A 15047-nucleotide genomic window follows, 5' to 3' on the forward strand; every position below is an offset into this window, starting at 1 on the left:
GTTGTGCAGTCTTGTCTCTATGGCTGTATTTGTTTTCAACTTAGGCTGGCTTTGGCCGACTGGATGGTCAGCATGAACTGCTGACAACTGCAGGGTATATAAACAGTGCCATCAAGTCACACGTTCTGCTTCCCTACTGAGCTCACAGCAGTGGCTGATCTCACAGCGTTTGCCTTTTTTGTTGCAGATGAAATTGAACTGCTCCAAAGTTTACATTAGACTTTTGAGACACATCAAATTAAATCTAAGTAAAGCATTATGAGAACATCTACGGCGATTGGTCAAGGTGTACGGGGGAAAAAGTCGCACATGGAATACCAGCTAGAGCCACACTTTTTTACATCTACAGTACATTCTCCAATCTAAAGAACCTTTCATGATGCAAAGAACACATTAATCATGCAAAGGGTTCTTTGAGTCTTCATGGTTCTTTCATAGAACCATTTTCTTCACTAAAGGGGCATTTTCTTTCTATGGGGCAGTCATGGGCTGGAGGTTAGGGAACTAGGCTTGTGACCGGAAGGTCGCCGGTTCGATCCCCTCGCCCGACAGTATGTGACTGAAGTGCCCTTGAGCAAGACCTAACCCCCAACTGCTCCCCGGGCACCGTGGATAGGGCTGCCCACCACCCCGGGCAAGTGTTCTCACTGCCTCCTAGTGTGTGTTCACTAGTGTGCATGTATGTTTCACTGCACGGATGGGTTAAATGCGGAGGTCTAATTCCTCTGTGTGCAAACACGGTAGGCCAACCCTGGAAGAACTCTTTAAAAAAAAAAAAGTGGAACTATTTTTCTAAAAGTGTAGATAAACTCTTCAGTCTAAGAAGGAAGATGCCTTCAGTCTTCTATTTTTGATGTGGAACCTTCAGGTCATGGCTTTCTTCTTCATCATGTCTACCAGCATGGCCCAGAGAGATGTTCCTCAAACATCACTGATTACACCCTTGGATTTCACCCTCAGCTTCTATGCTCTTATTTTCTGTGAGGCAACTGTTCTTTGTAGACTTTGATTAAAAATCAACTAAAATCATAGCATTACACTCTGCCTGTGGCCTAGAACCTAATTTGGGCTTCAGTACAGGAAGAGCCATTTACATCAGATGGACAGCACATTAAGCAGACACTACATTCTAGCTTCAGTGCCATTATCACTAATTTAATTCATACAATCACACATAACTTGTTAGATCTAAATACTTAAAATGATGGTTCTTCAAGCATTCTTTAATAATGAAAATGGTTCTATACCAAACTGTGAACACTCAAAGAACCATTTGCATGCTTATATGGTTCTTTGCATGGTGAAATGGCTCGTTGGAATAATAGAGGATTTGTTGTGTTGTATGGCTCAATAGAACTGTTACAATAGAAAGTAACAATAAAAACAATAAATAATAACAATGCAAAAAGAAACAATTAGTCATTTGCATGATTAAAGTGTTCTTTGCATGATGAAAGCGTTCTTCAGATTGACGTATAATGTTCTATATAGAACCTTTTTGAAAAGGTTTCTATACAGCACCAAAAAGGGTTCCTCTATCATGTTAAACTTCACAGCATAACAATAGAAGAACCGTTTTTTGGTGGTATCTGGAACCCTTTTTAAAAAGGAATCATTGACAGCACATTCTCCATCAATCCGAAGAACACTTTCATGATGCAATGCACTATTTAATCATGCAAAAGGTTATTTGAGTGTTCATGGTCCTATCGTTCTTTTTTTTTTTTTAACTAAAGAACCCTTGAAGAACCATCTTTTTTAAGAGTGTACACTCACATTTACATTGATGTATTTGGCAGAGGCTTTTATACACAGTGTGTGCAGTTAAATCATGTTTCAGTTGTAGGCGAATGTAGAGTTAGGAGTCTAGCCCAAGGACTCTTATTGGTTTAATGCACTGTGGTTGCCCAAGCAGGGAGTCAAACCCCAGTCTGACACACATCTGGAACTTATTTTAAGATGCATTTAGTAAATCTTAATAGACTCTCAGATCTGTTCTGTCAATCACCACATTAACTTCTCATAGTTCAAATTCACTGTGCTTTATATTTCTACTATCAATTTGGGCCATAAATGTCAAAACGCAATGAAACATGATTATAAACTCACCTCAATGATAATGCCAGCTTCTGTTGGCATCCCTATAGGATTCTTGTAGTTTTTAGCGCTAAGCTAATTCCTGTCAACACATTCTGATGAGACTGGAGTTCAAACTTTCCATTCCAGCTTAAATGGCAGTTTAAGGCAGTTACATTCTGGCACATTTAGGCACTGCTGCAGCATTTAAGGTGGAACAAAAAATTTTAAAAAGGTAGTTCTAGATTAAACAGGCATTTAAATCTTCAAGCTTGTGAAAGACATAGTAGCATATGTTATATGCTAGACATTTTTTTTAAATTGTTCTAAGTGCTTTAATCAGTAAAACTATCTTTATTTCACTGTATCTGCAGATATTTTGTTTTTTGATTCAAGCATCTTTCTTAAAATAAGTAAAATTATCTAAAAATATAATGAGAGTTTGATTTAATATAATTACTTAAAATAAGTAAAACATTCTGAAATGAGAGAAATTATATTATCATAAGCTTACAATGATCTCATAATGAAAAATATTCGATATATGTGCTAGATTTAAGATCATCTTACTTACCAAGATATTATGTCTTGCAGTGTCTGTAATTAGGTTGGGTAATGTGATAGTTCTAACATGATCTAACTAAACTACACTGCAAAAGTGAGATCTTAGCAAGTGAAAACATCAGAATGTAGTTAATATATCTAATATTCCTCATTATAAGACTGTTCTAAGATTATATGATTATTCCACCTGTTTCTATACATTTTTACTTGTTTTCAGTAATTGTGTGTAGTGAAAGTGTCAGATCATTTCTTGTTTTGAGAAATAATGAAGATAATTTTGCTTTTTTCAAAAATAATGCTTAAAACAAGTAAAAACGTCTAGAAATAAGATGAATAATCTTATAATATTCTTACAGTCTCATAAAGAGAGATATTAGATATATTAACTATATTTTAAGATGTCTTCATTTGCTAAGACATCATTTTTTGCAGTGTGAGAGACATTTTGAATTGAAATTTCTGTAATATTCAGATGCCTTTCTGTGTTTTTTAGGTTTTGTAGGTCAAATCAACAGGTTCATTTATAAAATATTAAAAATGCCTCCGGGAGACTTTTGAGCTTCATGCTTTTTGCAGACGAGGAGAAGCCTAGCAAGCTCTGCGGGGGTGCTGGGCAGAAAGCTGGACAACCTGCAGACATCTGACCATGTGAGACTAAAGCTTTGAGGTCTCACGAGTAGAGCAAGTAGAAACGGTCACTGATGCACTCGCAACACAACTTTGAACGTGTTTCTTTGAACTTTCCTCCCCTTCTATCCTACATGAAGTGAATCATACTGGAGACTTGATCTAAATATTCAAATGCACCAATAAGTAATACATTACTTTTCCAAACATCGAGCATTTGTAAACTATTTGCATAATGCAGAGGTCAGCAACATGTGGCTCTTCTACTGTCCTGTTGTGGCTCCACAGCAGAATTAGATTAGTAGGTAATAATAAAATAATCCTCCTTTACAGTAAAATAAAGCTCTGCTGATCGTTCAACACAGTTTAACAATAAATGGTCTTAAACTCTGGAGTTAATGTAGAACTGCTAATTCACCCTTTAACCCTGAAGATCAGCGCAGGGCTAACGATCTAGCTAGTAGCTAACGAAATGGCAAAGAGAGAGATTTAAGATGAACATTGATAATTTAGAGATGAATGGACTGATTTGTGTTTATAATCACTCCAGCTGGTTTCCTGATACATTTAATCTGCAGTGAGAAACTGACAAACACTAAAAAGTCATGACACTGTAGTCGCTTCTCATTCGCCAGCTTCTTGTTCGAATTCTCCCATTCCACCTTAAATAGTACAGCAGTTACATTCTGGCACGTCAGACACCATTTAAGGTGGAACGGGAAAATTCGAACAAGAAGCTGGCGAATGAGAAGCGACTTCAGCCTCATTAAAAAGTTGAACGTTGAGACATTTTACAAGAAACTATTCTACTTTTGAGGAAAAGTTTCCTGCTGGAGATGCGAGAAAAGCAGTTATAGCTGAGCTAAAGCTTAAAGCAGAGCAAAATAAGTCTGTTTTTGTTTATATTATATTTGTTTAGTCTACACTAGGACATCAGCACAAACTGAGACATATTTACAGCCAAGATGGTAAAATGTTACTTCAATAAAATGGTCATAAAATGTTGCGGCCTTTAAGGTGGTTTGATTTTTGTTGAAAGGGCAAAATGGCTCTTCTTAACATTTGGTTTGTGACTCCTGGGATAATGAAATGCCTGAAAATTGACCGTACATGGTTTAAAACCTCCTTTAAATTGCATGTGAAAAGGGTGAGGAAATCCCTTGGGATATTTAATGCCCCCTTTTTTTGTGGAACATGAATGGTGCATTAAGTGGACATATTTAGGCTTGTTCCACCTTAACAATTTCCAATCACTGTTCTAAATGCAATTCTCTAAGTTAGTGATTTGAGTCATATGGACGCCATGGTGAATTCTCAGGCGGAAATAACTTTTAAACACATTTTAGTGTAGTGTTTTGAAATAATTCATGCTTATCTTGTTTCATTTCACTTGTAATTACATCGCTTTACCCCTTAGGCGCTGTACACACGCATGGTTGGATCTGTCCACATATTTACACAGTCTTTGCAAAAGGTCTAAACGCAGCACCACACTTTAAGTAGAGCTGATTTTAAGTATGGTTTATGCACAAATGTGCACATATGCACCATTGATGAATGAGAGTCTTGGCTTGTTAATGTGTGAAAGCAACATCTATTTATGATATGCATAACTCAGCCATGTGCAAGGGCTCCATTCGCTCCCTCATCTGTCCTCATTGAGTCTCGGAATGTGATAGCGGTGGGGATTATGCATCATACTGGCAGTTTTACTGAAGCTGTGGCCAGAAAAACTGATTTCGGTACCACTTTACTTGAACCTAGCGACATTACCATGTTATAAACATATCATATGCTGCCATGAGTTGTAATGACAGGTAATAGCCATTAAAGGTGCATTAGTCTATTTATTTCTTTAATTACTAGTACAAATAACTAATAAATCATTGTAACGTCGGTGCAGAAGAAGTCAAGGAAAACACTGCACATATGGACCAACCCAGCAGGACCCCAACACAAAACCAGGGAGGAGGTAATACAGGTAAAGCCCATCTTCCACCGACACAATTTAACATGTTTTCTCGATTTGTTCATCTCTTCTTAAACTCTCCTCTAAAGGCTCTTCATATATCATGATCCTCATATGTTTCATATCTAAATGCTCCGTTATCTTCATCACTACTTTCCAAACCCGCTGCAGCAGCTTCAGCAGCTGTAAACTCTCTGCACGCCGTTTCACATGAGTCTCCGATGTGGACTGAATGAAGAATGAAGGGTTTCCGGCGTGATGGTCAGTCCTTAGTGATTTCCTGAGTGTCTATTGGTCAGTTTCACACAGAATGTAGACGGACACACCAATCCACCAGTTCCACATGGTGAGAGGCAGATGACGTGTATCTCAGCCCCTCTTCATAGGCTCATAACTCCGGATGTGAGTCTCGTATGATCTCGTGATCAGATGGAATGGAAAGGGCGACTCTACAGATTCAGGAAATGTTATGAGCTGTATTATCACAAAGACAGAGAAATATATATAGAAACATTAAACCCTACATCTGGGTGAGTTCCTGGACCCCAGACGGTTAACAAACAACAACTATTTCACTAGTAGCAGCTACAAAAACAACTACTACAATAATCCTTTTTTAGATGGGAATGTGGCAAAAGCCCTGCAGATGCCGTCACCAACGAAACTGAAGTCAAAAAAGAAATACGTTACTAAACAGTAGACAAGAAAGTCATTCACTCACTAATATACTTGAGTATAAAAGATGTTTTTTCAAGGGCTCTTTACTAAAGGAAATGGATCAGTTTAAAAGCTTCTTTTCATGGTGAAATGGTTCTTAATATTGATGGAGAATGTGCTGTATATGGTTCTATATTAGGGTCGATTTGAAAATAGTCCTACATAGTACCAAAAATAGTTCTTCTATTGTTATGATGTTAAGCTTGTAACAATAGAACCCTTTTTGGGGCTATACAGAACTATTTCATGCTTAAATGGTTCTTTGCATGGTGAAATGGTTTTTCACATTGATGGAGAAATTGCTCAACATAGAACCATATAAAAACCTTTTTGAAAAATGGGTCTATACAGAACTCATGGTTCTAAATAGAACCATTCCCTATGCTAAAGCACTCATAAGGAACCATTTTTTTTAAAGCGTGCATTCAAAGAACCATTTAAGTATGAAATGGTTCTATATAGAACTCATGGTTCCATTTCCTAAAGAACCTCTGAAAGAGCCACCTTTTTAAGAATGAAGAAGTATGATTTACAGTACTCAGGAAAGTGTAAACTCCATCAGTATTTTACTGAAGTACATGCACTCGAGTAATTGTAATTATGGTTAAATTGCTGTACATAATCTGTTATGACAGCATTTGTCATCTTCCATGGCTTATTTATGGCATGATTATGCCAATGTTATGTAGCAGGGTTTAAATACAGCCTGAATTCTTCCTCTGATAGATTCTCAGCCTGGCTGTGGGAGTGAGGACCACCCCAAGGGCAGCACTGTACCTCCAACAACAACAAATGCTCCTTACAGTAATAAATGCTCAGATAAGCATATCGGAATTCAATTTCTTCCTCACACAGGAAACAGATGTACAGATCTGGAGGGACTTGGCGTCAGGACTCCTAACTGCCTGCTACTCCACAACTGCTGTCTGCTTTCTAAGCACTGAGAACCACTGTTCTCTCTACTAACAGACCTCCGAGCAGGTGCTGTCAGCTCGTAGTTCTCCATTAGCATCTGGACGAGGCCTGGATATATATACATATACATATACATATATATCACCAAAAGGGGTTCTTCTATAGTTAAAAGCCTGAGGTTGTGACAATAGCAGAACGCTTTTTAGGGGTATATAGAACCATTTTCAAAAAGGTTTTATATAGAACCTTATTCACCACATTCTCCATCAATCTGAAGAACCATTTCACCATGCCACGAACCAAATGGTTCTTGAGTGTTCATGGTTTGATTTAGGATTATTGTTTCTACTTAAGAACGCTTGAAGAACTTTCTCTTATTTTAAGAGCATATATTGTATAATACTGACCTCACCATCGAAGTAGAACAACTCATGATAAAGAAAAGGAACATGTGCTGTGCACACTTAAAAAAATGATGGAACCATGAACACAGCACCTTTTGCATGAATAAAGGGTTCTCCAGACAGATGGAGAGTGTGTTTTATATGGTTCTATGGTGTAAAAGGCTTCTACATAGCACTTCTATTGTTACAGGCTTGACATCATCACAATAGAAGTACCTTTTTGGTGCTATATAGAACCCTTTCCAAAAAGGTTCTATATAGAACCATCTACAGCACCTTTTTCATCAATCTGAAAAGCCATTTAGCGATGCAAAGAACGCTTTAATCAATTTAATAAGTGTTCACGGTTTATATAAGAACATTGTCTTTACTAAAGAACCTTGAAGAACCATCTTTTTAAAGTTGTATAAACTGCTACAATACTGACATCATCTTCTCAGTAGAATAACAGAATGAAGAAAAGGAATATGAGCTGAAATGTGACTGTTGTTTATTTTATTATTTTTCTGTACAGCTGGCAGTCTGAGCGTTCTGTACTGCACTGTTCCCGTATAGGTCTGTCATAATTAGACAGATGAAGCTCCAGTAACTCTGCATGCTGGGAGCTCAGATGATTGACAGCTGTGACATTTTTGACAGCCTGAGCATTGCAGGCATCATGTTTTTATAAACGCTCTGGAGGCCACTCATATGTTTCCTTTCTAATGACAAGCCAGGGGAGGAAATTACCAAAAATAATGCCAAGGTTACCGAGCAGCCGCAGCGGGAGTAGATTCTGACGCACGACTTTCACAGGCGAGGCAAGCGAGGCGAGGTTCGGGGTCAGTTTTTGGAGCTCCCCCAGCCTCCAGTGGATTTCGGCTTGTTTTAACACCGCCTGGGAGTCATGTTTAATAAAAGACAACAGACAAAACGTATCAGACAGTTCTGTTGTGGCGCAATTGCATTTCCATTTGCCAGCTGGAAGTCTGAAGATTAAACCCTCCCTCCTCCGTCGGGCATAAGCGCTCTCAGGTCCACAAACAATGCAGTGGCGTTTCGACAAAGAAGTGTTTTCTACTTTCAGTCCTGGTAAATCTTATTAGGCGAAACTAACAAACATGAAAACAACCTTGCAAAAAGGCAGTGAAGTGAGATAAAGTCGAGGGACGGCGGAGGAGAAGAGGAAAATAGCTTTTTTTTTCCTAAAGATTTTTTCAGATTACATGCTTTTCTGCTGGAGACAGCACTTTCCCCTGAACAATCTGGCCCCACGTCCACAGCTGATGCGCTCCATCATGGTCTGGTATTGATGCAAGAGCTTAAGAGACAGGCTGGACTTGGCTTCGCCGAGGGATTATGTGACGGAGAGAGATGGCCATTACCAAGGAAAGAGCATCTGAGATAAAGGTCCAAAGGCTTTGACATCTGTTCAGCTGTCATGGCAACGTGTCCCTCAAAGTGCTGAGCTCCACGATGCTCCCTCACTCATACAGCTCCGAACCTACAGAGGCATGACTCACGCAGCAGAGACGGAGAGAGATGCATTTGTTCGTTATGATTCAGCCTTCGTTTACCTTCCGCTCAGAGAACCTCTCAAATAGAGCTTAATAGTCTTGCTTTATTCTGGCTCCAAATACTCCTGGTAGCACTTTCTTTCACAGTCCCTAAAAGGAGAATTCCCAGACTCAGATGTCTTTACAGTGGTGGTGATGGGAACCAGGCGTCGCCATGACTACAACACAAATATAGACATTTTATTGATTTCTTGCCCGCATTTACCCCAGGATGTTTGACACGTTTTAGTCCAAGACCTTCTCGAAACTATCATGAAACAGTGTCTCAGTCATCAGGCAGTGAATTCATAACCGTTTCATGTAGGAACTTTCTGTGAGGGAGCTTTTAGAGGGGGACGTCTGGTTCCTATCACCACCACTGTGAACAGTTCTGACTCGGTAAGTTTCTCTAGAACAGAGCGTTTCACACCAAACCACTCTGAACGACTCTGTTTACATGTTTAATTATGGATATTTCGAAATAGGATGAATTTCCACCTTAGTTCCACCAAACTGTATGGCACCAAAAAAGGTTCTTCTATTGTTACAATGTCAAGCCTGTCACAATACAAGAACCCCTATATGGAACCATGTACAACACAATCTCCATCAATCTGAAAAACCATTTCGCCATCCAAAGAACCATTAAGCATGGTTCATTTTACTCTTGGTTCTAAATAGAATAATTTCCTTTACTAAAGAACCCTTGAGGAACCATCTTTTTAATAATGGAGAACCCTTTTTGTGGTACATAGAACCCTTTTCAAAAAGGTTCTATATAGCACCATATAAAACACATACTCTTTCAATGTGAAAAACCATTTCATCATGCAAAGAAACGATTAATCATGAAAAGGGTTTGAGTGCAATGTCTTTATGGTTCCACATAGATTTTTTTTTCCTTTACTAAAGAACCGTTGAAGAACTATCTCTTTTAAGTGTCTAAGTATTAACCAGGTATGTGAGAGGTACAAGCTTCAAAGTACTAGGTGACTGTTTGGGGTAAAATGATGTAAAGTTCCAAGACAGACAGACCAAATTACTCTGTAACAACAGGTGCTTAGGCAGTGAAATAGCAGTGAAATAGTTTAAATATAGGTAATATGTCGCTGTTGTTGGAAGAAAACCTTGTATCTCCATTTTTGTCATGTTTCATTTTTTGACATAATGTGAAAATGCCTGTTGCCCTTTACATTATATGTGAAATTCATGATGAATGGACTAAGAAATGACCCAAAATGACTTGGAAAAATGTCTGGTTCCTCTGACTTACATTAACAGTAAAGTAAGTTTTTTCCTTCTCCTGTAAAGCTACCAATTCGGCCACCTCACTTCCGCTTTTCCGTAACTCATCTTTCAGCCTAAAATTCAGCGTATAAAATTGTACAAAACATAAAATATATGTATATATTCGTTAGTAAAATGTGACGTTATTGTATTGTTTCATTATTCAGCTTGATTTGCTTGTTTATCTAAGTATAGAGCTCAGCTCTTTGCTCCGTGCCTGATTGTGCCAGTCAAATGAGAAATCACGTTTACACATAATTCCTACCAGATTCAGTGCTTTACAATGGTTTACAATGAGGTTAAGTTTGTCCTCTGTGGGCACCCTTACTCCATATACGTAACACCACCATGGCGGCAAACTTTTTTTACCTCAGAGCAGAGAAAGCTAACCGGTTAGATAACTTTCTACACAGACGAATATCCATCGCGGAATCAAATGATGCAGAATTACAATGTCATTAGTAATACTTAAATATTGTTTTCAGACATGATTTTTTGCTAGAATAAAGTTTAAATGCCCTTGTAAGGCGTGAGCCTGAGCAATTGGCAGAGAGAGAGAGATGAAATGCGCAATATGCGCAAGTGGCCGATATTGGGGGACGGCTGAGATTAGGGGTAGCTACGTTAGCTTAGCTGCATGTTATTTTGGGTAAAAAAGAAACACTCACATCAGATCAATATGCAGTATCTGTGTTTTACCTTTTACCTACAAAGAAAACTGATTCTGGGCTGTAAAAGAGGACAGTGGGCCTCATTCACCAACCATCCTTACAAAGACATTTCGGTAACACTTTCTATGAATGTCACCTTTATAAGCATCTCTAAACACATTCATAACATGTTATAATGCATTCATAAGCCATTATAAACATAGCTATAAATATTTATAAAAATGCATTATACATTATAGTTATGCTTATTATGCATTATGAATTGTTAACATAATACATTATAAGTACTGTTCATAACAGATTATAAGAGCTCATAAGTGGTATTTGTCCGCTCTAAGTAAAGTGAAGCGTACTGTACTAAAGCCTCCTCCAGTGTTCAGAGTGAGGCTTCAAGTTGAAGTATTTACTGAAGGATTTACTGAAACACTAAAACATTCACAGTAAAGCACATTACAGGCTTCAAATGTCAGAGTTTAAACTAGAGCTGCCATCAGTGTTTTACCCAATGTGGGAAAGGTAATGTTCACCACCGTTAGCTTGGTATTTGTCTTTACTTTCCGCTCTCCAAGCTGGGACTGACTTCTTTGGCACTGACATTATAACATGTTATTAACACTATTTATAATGCATTATATTAACACTTCATAATGTATAATAAACATGGCTATAAAGTGTAATTCAGTGTAATTCTTTTTTATAAATATTTATAATCATGTTTATAATGCCTTATGAATACATTATAGCATGTTATGAATGTGTTTATAGATGCTTACAAAGGAGACATTCATAGAAAGTGTTACCGAAATTTCTTCTCAAACCCCATTTACGCAGCTTTGATGAAGATTCCGACTCACCAATGTTCTCTTATGTGGGGTTTGTTCTTAGGTAAGAACCGAAATGTACACACACTCAAGAGCACAAAGGTGAGAACAGTTCTGTGCTTTAAGATCACGTCATGAATCTGACAGAGACTTTTTTTAGGACCTTTCCCAAGAACACGCTTAGAAAGACACTGGAGAACATGGCCCAATGGTTCTTTTTATGGTTTTAAAGAGTCTCTACCGTTTACAGAGTTTTCCCATTTACGTTCCTGCCTAAAGATGGCATTACAGTGGATTTGTTAGTCCAATTAATTAATTAATTAATTAATTAATAATCTAACTGAGATATTTGAGATATATCTTAAACACTGCAGGGATACTTCAGTTCTTCACGTTCATCATGGTCAGATTATCCCTGTAAAGCGACAAACGTTCTGAATAGGATTAAGCTGAACACATAAAAATGTAAAGTGTAGCTGTGGGTTGCTTTGGGCTCCAAGCACCTTCTTGTGGATAGTCGACACTTTGCAATTACTAGTGCTGATTAGTGTCCACCTGACTGGTTCAACAGCAGAGAAGGGTTTTAAATTATGGTGATGAAATACAGCTTTCCTGACTCTGTGCAATCAATTCTATAAATCAGAAGGAGCAGCTGCTTGTATAATTTAGACAAACATTGATTTTTAAAGTTGTGAATCCTAAGAGGTCTGTATTTTGACACTGTTAGAGATTAGGGATTCTGTTCTGCTGCTGAATGTTGATGTTAAACCAATTCCTTTGTGCACACTTTGATGCAAATGGAGCAAATGGCCGACGGCTAGTTCTCAAAATACATTTCGTGTACTAAGCAAATTACCTTGAAATTAGGTACAGCTGAAGTTCATGAAGCATTATTGACCAAAGCATAAAATACTGTGCTATAGCGCCACCTTCAGCCCCGCTGTGGTCACTTCATTTTCCTGAGGAGGGTCAGGGATTCAGAACCTTTCCACCAAATTTGGTGTTCCTACACCTCACAGCGGTTCTACACTGTCCCATCATGTTTTAGGGAAGGAGAAGAAGACAGAAGAGGAAGAGGAAGAAGACAAAGGAATAAGACAAGAGAAGATAGAAGAGGTGGACATAAGAAAAAAACAGAAGATGAAGACAACAAGAAGAAAAAGAAGGTCAAAGAAGACAAAGAAGATAATAGAAGACTTTAGAAGAGGAGGACAAAAGATGAAGTGGAAGACCGAACACAAAAGGAGAAAACGGTGGAAGAAGAAGAAGAGGACAGAAGATAAAGAGTTAGAACAAAGAAAAATAGGAAAAAAGAAAACAGAACGAAAAGAAAGAAGAATGAAGAAGAGGAAGACAAAAGAAAAAGAAGACAAAAACAGAGGATCCAAAGACAGAAGAAGAACAACAGGGAGAAGATAAAGACAGAAAAAGAAGTGGAAGGCAGAAGAAGAGGAAGAAGACAAAAGAAGAGGAGGACATCAGACGAAGAACGAAGACATAAGAAGACAGAAGTATAAGATAAAAGACAAAAGAAGAAAAAAAAGAAGAGGAAGACATAACAAGACGGCAGATGACGACAAGAAGAAAAAGAAGGAAGAACAAAGAAGATAATCAAAGACATTAAAAGAAGAAGACAGAAGACAGAAGACAATGGAAGATGATGAAGAAAAAGAGGAGAACGATGAAGAAGACAGAAGTGGAAGGCCGAAAAAGGAGAACAAAACAAGATCAAAGAAGATAATAGAAGGCATTAAAATAAGAAGACAGAAAAAGAAGAGGATGAAGACAAAGACAGAAGAAATGGAAGAAGACAGAAGATAAGGACACCAAAAGATGGAAGATGAAGACAAGAAGAAGAAAAAGAAGAAAACAGAAGATCAAAGAAGGCAGTAGACGATGAAAATAATAGTCATTAAAAGGAGAAGAAAGAAGATGAAAGTCTTTCTCTTCTTATGTAACACTAAAACAACAGTACTGTTCCAGTTTTATGTGCTTTGAATCCCTAAAAAATCAAAGATGGTGATCAATCTCCACATTTATCAGACCTGCGTTAACTTGTCCTCGAGGTCGTGTAAACATGGTCTCCTCTTTGGATTCGTGATGGTGTCTGTCTGACCCACAGTAACAGTAACAGCAGCAGTGCAGCTCACTGACGGGCAGCACTCATGTATTTTTAACTGGACATTTAGTTTGGCTGTAGCCGGCAGTAACAGGGCTGCTGTTCATCTCAGCAGAATGGAATTCTGCAGCGATCACTCTCCGAGCTGACAGGCTCTTAAAAATACACGGCCTGCATTTATGGAAGACAAGGCAGCCCAGCCGAACAAGCTGGAACTGTGTAGCCGCATAATCTCGGCACAAATCAATGGGAAGAATTCGATACGCTGAAGCGGCGAGCGCGTCAGGAGCGCGCCGGTTCTGACAGCCCAGCGCATCTGCTCCAAATGAGCTTTCGGGAATTCCGTTCGAGGAACATCCCTGCGGTTTGAAATGCACATCCAACAACGCTACACATTTGCAAAACATTCCTTTATTATAAATAAATCTTTTTTTTTTTTTTGTATAAAAACTAGCATGCGTCATCCATGGCATGTACAGCGTCACAACCCCAAGCTATGGTCCAGTTAGCCAATACAAGAGACATCTCATCTTGGTATGCAGGTTTCAGACAACGTGGAACAAGAATGAAAAAATCTGCACAATCACAAAAATACTTACAAGAAGAATAACAACAAACATTGGTAGTTTTTCATATAGTTTCTCTTTTTATATCCACATTTTCAAAAAGTTTATTTCCACGTCTCTTTTGTTTTTCTTTCTTTTTTGCACAGTAGCATGTTTACATTTTCTTTTTTGTGTGTTTTTTTTTTGTTAATACTTTTAATATTTTCATTTTCCCTTTTGTTTGTCACGTCTGCAGACCTGCGTCTCAGTTTCTCTGTGTTTTTTCTCTGTGAGTGCGGCAGGATCGTAGCTCTAGATTGCAGGATGAGGTCTCTGACTGGTTCCTCGTGTCCGGCCGGTTCGAGTTTGATGCACAATGATAGGAAAAAGTCTCATGCTTAGTTGCCCGTGGGAGGTCCAGCTGCCAGTCCGCATCACACGACACGTCTCGGTCTGGACAGGCTCTGCTCCGGCTACGCCCCCTGGAGGCAATCCCACCTCAGATGGCATGATTGCTATAGCTGACGTACGTCGTCTTGGTGGAGGATGCTGCTGGAAGGAGAACAAACACAAACTAGAAATGGAAAGTTCATGAACGAGCATTTGGTTGGCTTGACAAAGCCGTTGCTATGAAGTCTCATGTGGTTGATAAGGTGTTGCTAGGCTGTTGCTATGGAATCCCAGGTGGTTGTTAGGCCACTGCTGTGGGACCCCAAGTGGTTGCTAAGTTAGGGCTATGCTGTTGCTATGGTTTCTCAGGTGGTTGCTAAGGTGTTGCTAAGCCAATGCTATGGGAC

General features: G+C 38.6%; 1 protein-coding gene across 2 annotated transcripts in view; it reads right to left on the reverse strand.

The window, feature by feature from the left end:
* Positions 1 to 14132: 14132 nt before the first annotated feature.
* Positions 14133 to 15047, reverse strand: part of grm8a (glutamate receptor, metabotropic 8a) — a 385960-nt gene continuing 385045 nt past the window's right edge. The window contains exon 10 of one of the 2 annotated variants that reach the window (XM_036577775.1): positions 14133 to 14799. In XM_036577775.1, the coding sequence (XP_036433668.1) occupies positions 14750 to 14799 (50 nt within the window). In that variant the 3' untranslated portion in view covers positions 14133 to 14749. Of the gene's footprint in view, positions 14803 to 15047 lie in introns of both variants that reach the window. The other variant, XM_036577776.1, reaches the window with a different exon arrangement.

Source organism: Colossoma macropomum, unplaced genomic scaffold, assembly GCF_904425465.1.
Source record: "Colossoma macropomum unplaced genomic scaffold, Colossoma_macropomum, whole genome shotgun sequence".
Taxonomy (NCBI): Eukaryota; Metazoa; Chordata; class Actinopteri; order Characiformes; family Serrasalmidae; genus Colossoma; species Colossoma macropomum.